Source organism: Aplysia californica, unplaced genomic scaffold (genome assembly GCF_000002075.1).
Source record: "Aplysia californica isolate F4 #8 unplaced genomic scaffold, AplCal3.0 scaffold00451, whole genome shotgun sequence".
NCBI lineage: Eukaryota > Metazoa > Mollusca > Gastropoda > Aplysiida > Aplysiidae > Aplysia > Aplysia californica.
In genome coordinates, this window is record NW_004797721.1 from 271,203 (window position 1) to 275,523 (window position 4,321).

Genomic DNA, 4,321 nt, shown 5'->3' on the forward strand with positions numbered 1-4,321 from the left:
GTGTGTATTTGTGTGTGTGTGAAATGAGAGAGAGAGAGAGAGAGAGAGAGAGAAAGAGAGAGGGGGGCAGACAGACAGAGAGACAGACAGACAGACAGACAGACAGACAGACAGACAGAGGGAGCAACTAATTCTCAGTACTGTACTACACGTATACTATTCTTGACTGCTTTCCCCACCAGGGTAGTGCTACTAGTGCTACGGACTGAAGTTGTCTCCGGCCATTCCCAAAGGGGGGATATTAACATTTTCTTATGCACAGTAGAATTAATAATGTCATGCTCATGCTGTGCCGGAACAACATAGGGAGAACTGCTGCTTTTTCTTTCCTCACCCTTACTATCCCCATTTTCCCTCAACTTCTTTTGTATGTTTGTCACTCTCTTGTGAACTGTTATTTCCGGCCGGGATGCCTTGATAGTCGAAGGAGACTTTGTGCTGTTGAGGCTAGAGAGGTGAGCAGAGTAAACCTGATTCCCCGTTTGGACTTCTCTGTTGACATCCACCCCTTGGCAATAGTGGTATGAGAACAACGGTCTAGAACTCTACAACGCTGTGTGTGTCCCTGGGTTTCTAAGCTTTTATGCAGTTGCCAGAGCCGTAAAACCAGATTCTCTTCTACACGATCTTTGGTAAAACCTTACTAAAAGCACTAATTCTTGACAGCGCCAGCTAGGACGAGTGTTGTTCCGGTTCACCATAGAGCGCACCATTTCACGTTGCACGCGCCCTCGACTATCACGAGCTTGGCGTTTTGACCTTCCTTTGGGCGCCCATACACTTTTAGTTATGAACTTCAACAATACCTTCGCATTGAGCAGTTTCGGGGTCCACATCAAAGGCGGTACGAAGACTTGGTCAATGTCTTCATAATCACGTGGGTTCCAAGCAAATGCTGGCTCTCTCCACGTCAGAAAGAAGTAGCCTGACACAGCAAGGGCCATCATGGCTTCGTCTACGAACAAAACCTGGCATGGTAAAACAAAACAAAAAACAACACGTTTTCATATATTATGTATCTCTAGAACAATCATTTCAATGTTGCAGGTTCCTATTATTATTATTATTATTATTATTATTATTATTATTATTATTATTATTATTATTATTATTATTATTACAGTCGAACCTGTGTAAGACGGCCACCCATTGTCAAGGAGAAAAGTGGCCGTATAAGACAGGTGGCCGTCTTAGGCAGGACTGATCAAGATGAAGAAAACAAACCATTTCTATCTGAGAAAACAAACCCTTCCTTTCTGAGGTCCCAACCGAAGGTAGATCTAGCTGCATTGTTGTTGTTGTTATTTATTTGTGTTGTTGTTTTCGCTGGGGTTTTTTTTTCTTTTGTTGCTGCTTTTGTGCACGGGTGACAATAAAACGAAATGTGTCAGACAAGGAGGATCAAGTGCTATGGTAAAACAAACACACGTGTCGCTACCACTCGGAGAACAAGCGACGCTTCTGTCACAAGTTCATGCTGACGTCCATTGTTACTTTGTTACAGACTGGGTAAACAGTGACCACTCATCTCACTACGATTTGTGTATGGGTTCTGGGCGGGGCTTATGGGTTATGAGGGATCACACGCTTCCCTCCTCAGCAGCTGAAAATTAATTTTGTTACCTATTGGTCAACAGTGGGAGGGGCCTACGCAACATGATCAGTTGGAGGGACTACTTAACAACGACAGGTTTTTAGATTATGACGGCTCGCCCACAACGCCAGGGGCCAATGCTTGATTTATGACAAAGCGTAATGGAGTCACTTAGGTGGCCGTCTAAGACAGGTGTTATTGCTTTGTGTGATAGGGGTTGTGTGTTGAAATATGGTGGCCGCGGCCGCGGCCGCGTTGGACAGGTGCCCGTTTTACACAGTTAAATTATATAGAAAAAACGCAAGGGGGGAAATGGAAACTGTCCGTTTGTACAGGTGACCGTCTTATAGAGGTGGCCGTCAGGGCAGGTTTGACTGCATTATTATTATTATTATTATTATTGTTATTATACTTATTCTTATTCTTATTCTTATTATATTTTGATTTTAATTATGATGATTATTATTATTGTTATTATTATTATTTATTTATTTATAAATTTATTGATTGTTACTATTATAATTACTACTACTATTATTATTATTATTATTATTATGATTATCATTATTATTATTGTTATTTCAATAGACGTTTTGCGGCTCCATCAACACAATATAGATCATTTAGGAGGCGGGCTTCGACCCTGCCCTGTCAGGGCCAGCTGGTGTTGGGAGGGATACAACGTCTCGACAGGAAGACCAAGATACTCGATGAAAATTCTCCCAACAGGGATATCGAACTCGGTCTTCTGCGTGCGACGGTGAAGGCCCGAAACGTTTCATCGTAGACCCTTTTGTTTTATTGGAGCCCCCCCCCCCCCCCCCCCCCCACCAAACCAGGTCCACCTGATACAGGCAAATCATTGCATGATCACGCCAGCGTTTAAAAGCTGGCAACGTTATATAAAAAAAATCACTACGTTTCTAGAATCACAGACAGTAGTTCTTGGCACGGTGCCCACCTATCCAAAGAGAACGCGATCACGACGCCGACTATTTGCTTAGCGCATCATTATAACATCAAAATAAATAAATAAATTTAAAATAAATAACCAAATAAATAACTAAATAAATAACTAAACAGCTTAACCAGGGGCGAAGGCTGACTTGTTTGACAGGGTAATCAAAGTGAAATGGGACCAGATAGGGCCTGTAGATATCACACAAGAATCTTACTCAAGGCGGCGACTCTGAGTTGTGAATGAAAACAAATCCGGAATTCATATTGTATGTTCAACCGCCAAAATAATCGGGAAAGTATCTTATTAAATATCAGTTCCCACTAAAATTAAACTTAACTTTAGATGTGAATACATAAACATAAAGCAAAGAAGCAGAGATGTCAGTACTAGATCTATATTATGTTATAGATCTACCAGTGAGTCTAACTCTTTGGTAGAACATGACAATTATTATTTTTTAAATTTCACATTTGGCTGTTTTTGTTAGCCTTTCGCGGCCAGGAGCTGGTGTCATAATCGAGGTCACGATCTGATTATAGGACGGTAAAAAGTCGAGGAAAAAAAACAAGCACAAGCAGCAGTCAAGAGATTATTAAGAGTTAGTTCTCCTCACATTTGTGAGGTAGACTCGACCAGTGTTAGTTAGCTTACTTAATCAGGGCTGGTGATTGATTTTAACTGGGCCCCAAAGGGGTGAACAGGGTATATGTGGCAATGAAACAGCTTTGACTGCCATGCACATGTTCCCTTCAACTCTATTCCAGCCTCACTTTATTTGTTGATTACGAACGTCTTTTGACATTTAATTTATGAGGTTTACGTTTAAGGATGAATTTGACAGCGACAATGTTTCAAAATTAGAAAGGGAAGCAGTGATTATTTGATTATATAGACGCTTCGCCCCTGAGCTTAACAACTAACTAACTACATGTAACTAACTTACGAATGAACGAACGAACGAACGAACGAACCAACTAACCAACCAACCAACCAACCAACAAACCAACCAACCAACCAACCAACCAACCAACCAACCAACCAACCAACCAACCAACCAACCAACTAACTAACTAACTAACTAACTAACTAACTAGTAGTTCCCGCATGTTCTTTCTATAAGACCTGGTAATTTTGACAACGAATCCACCAGAGACTTGATCTTTAAATAATATAGTTTATTTCATAGCCCCCTTCCCCCCCCCCCCCCTCCTCGTACTAAACCAGGAGACATTAACAATTATTACGTTAGTAATTGTCTCTGAACAAAAAAAGACACAATACACGTTACAGGCTACCTTTAGATCATTTTGTCTTAAATCTCTCTGAACTGGGTAAATAAAATACATGTATACCAGTACCAGCCATCTATGTCGGTTTACCTGCTGAGGGGTGAAGGAAACATTCACTGGAAGGGTCTCATTTCTCCCGACAGTTGGGGGCACTCTGTTCTTGGCGTACGGATGCTCCAGGATGTACTCTCTGAGGGCCACGTAAGCGTTCCTGGTTGAGTTCGAAGACGACCCAAGAACCAGGCGAGAGACGAGTATTGGCGCAAAGGCAAAAAATGTGAAGAAATTCATGTTTGGACTTATACACCCTTGTCCTTGACTGCCAGGACCAGGCCACCCTGTTCAGGCCGAGGGAAGGACACTGCAAAATCACAGCTCTTAATAATAATAATAATAATAATAATAATAATAATAATAATAATAATAATAATAATAATAATAATAATAATAATAATAATAATAATAATATATCTTTTT

General features: G+C 40.9%; 1 protein-coding gene across 1 annotated transcript in view; it reads right to left on the minus strand.

Annotated features, from left to right (window-relative positions):
• Positions 1-962, minus strand: part of LOC101852787 (acetylcholine receptor subunit beta-type unc-29) — a gene marked incomplete in the record, with an annotated part of 5,783 nt that extends 4,821 nt beyond the window's left edge. Inside the window, 1 exon segment of the mRNA XM_005105075.3 lies at positions 807-962. Within this exon segment, the coding sequence (XP_005105132.2) occupies positions 807-947 (141 nt within the window).
• Positions 963-4,321: the final 3,359 nt, after the last annotated feature.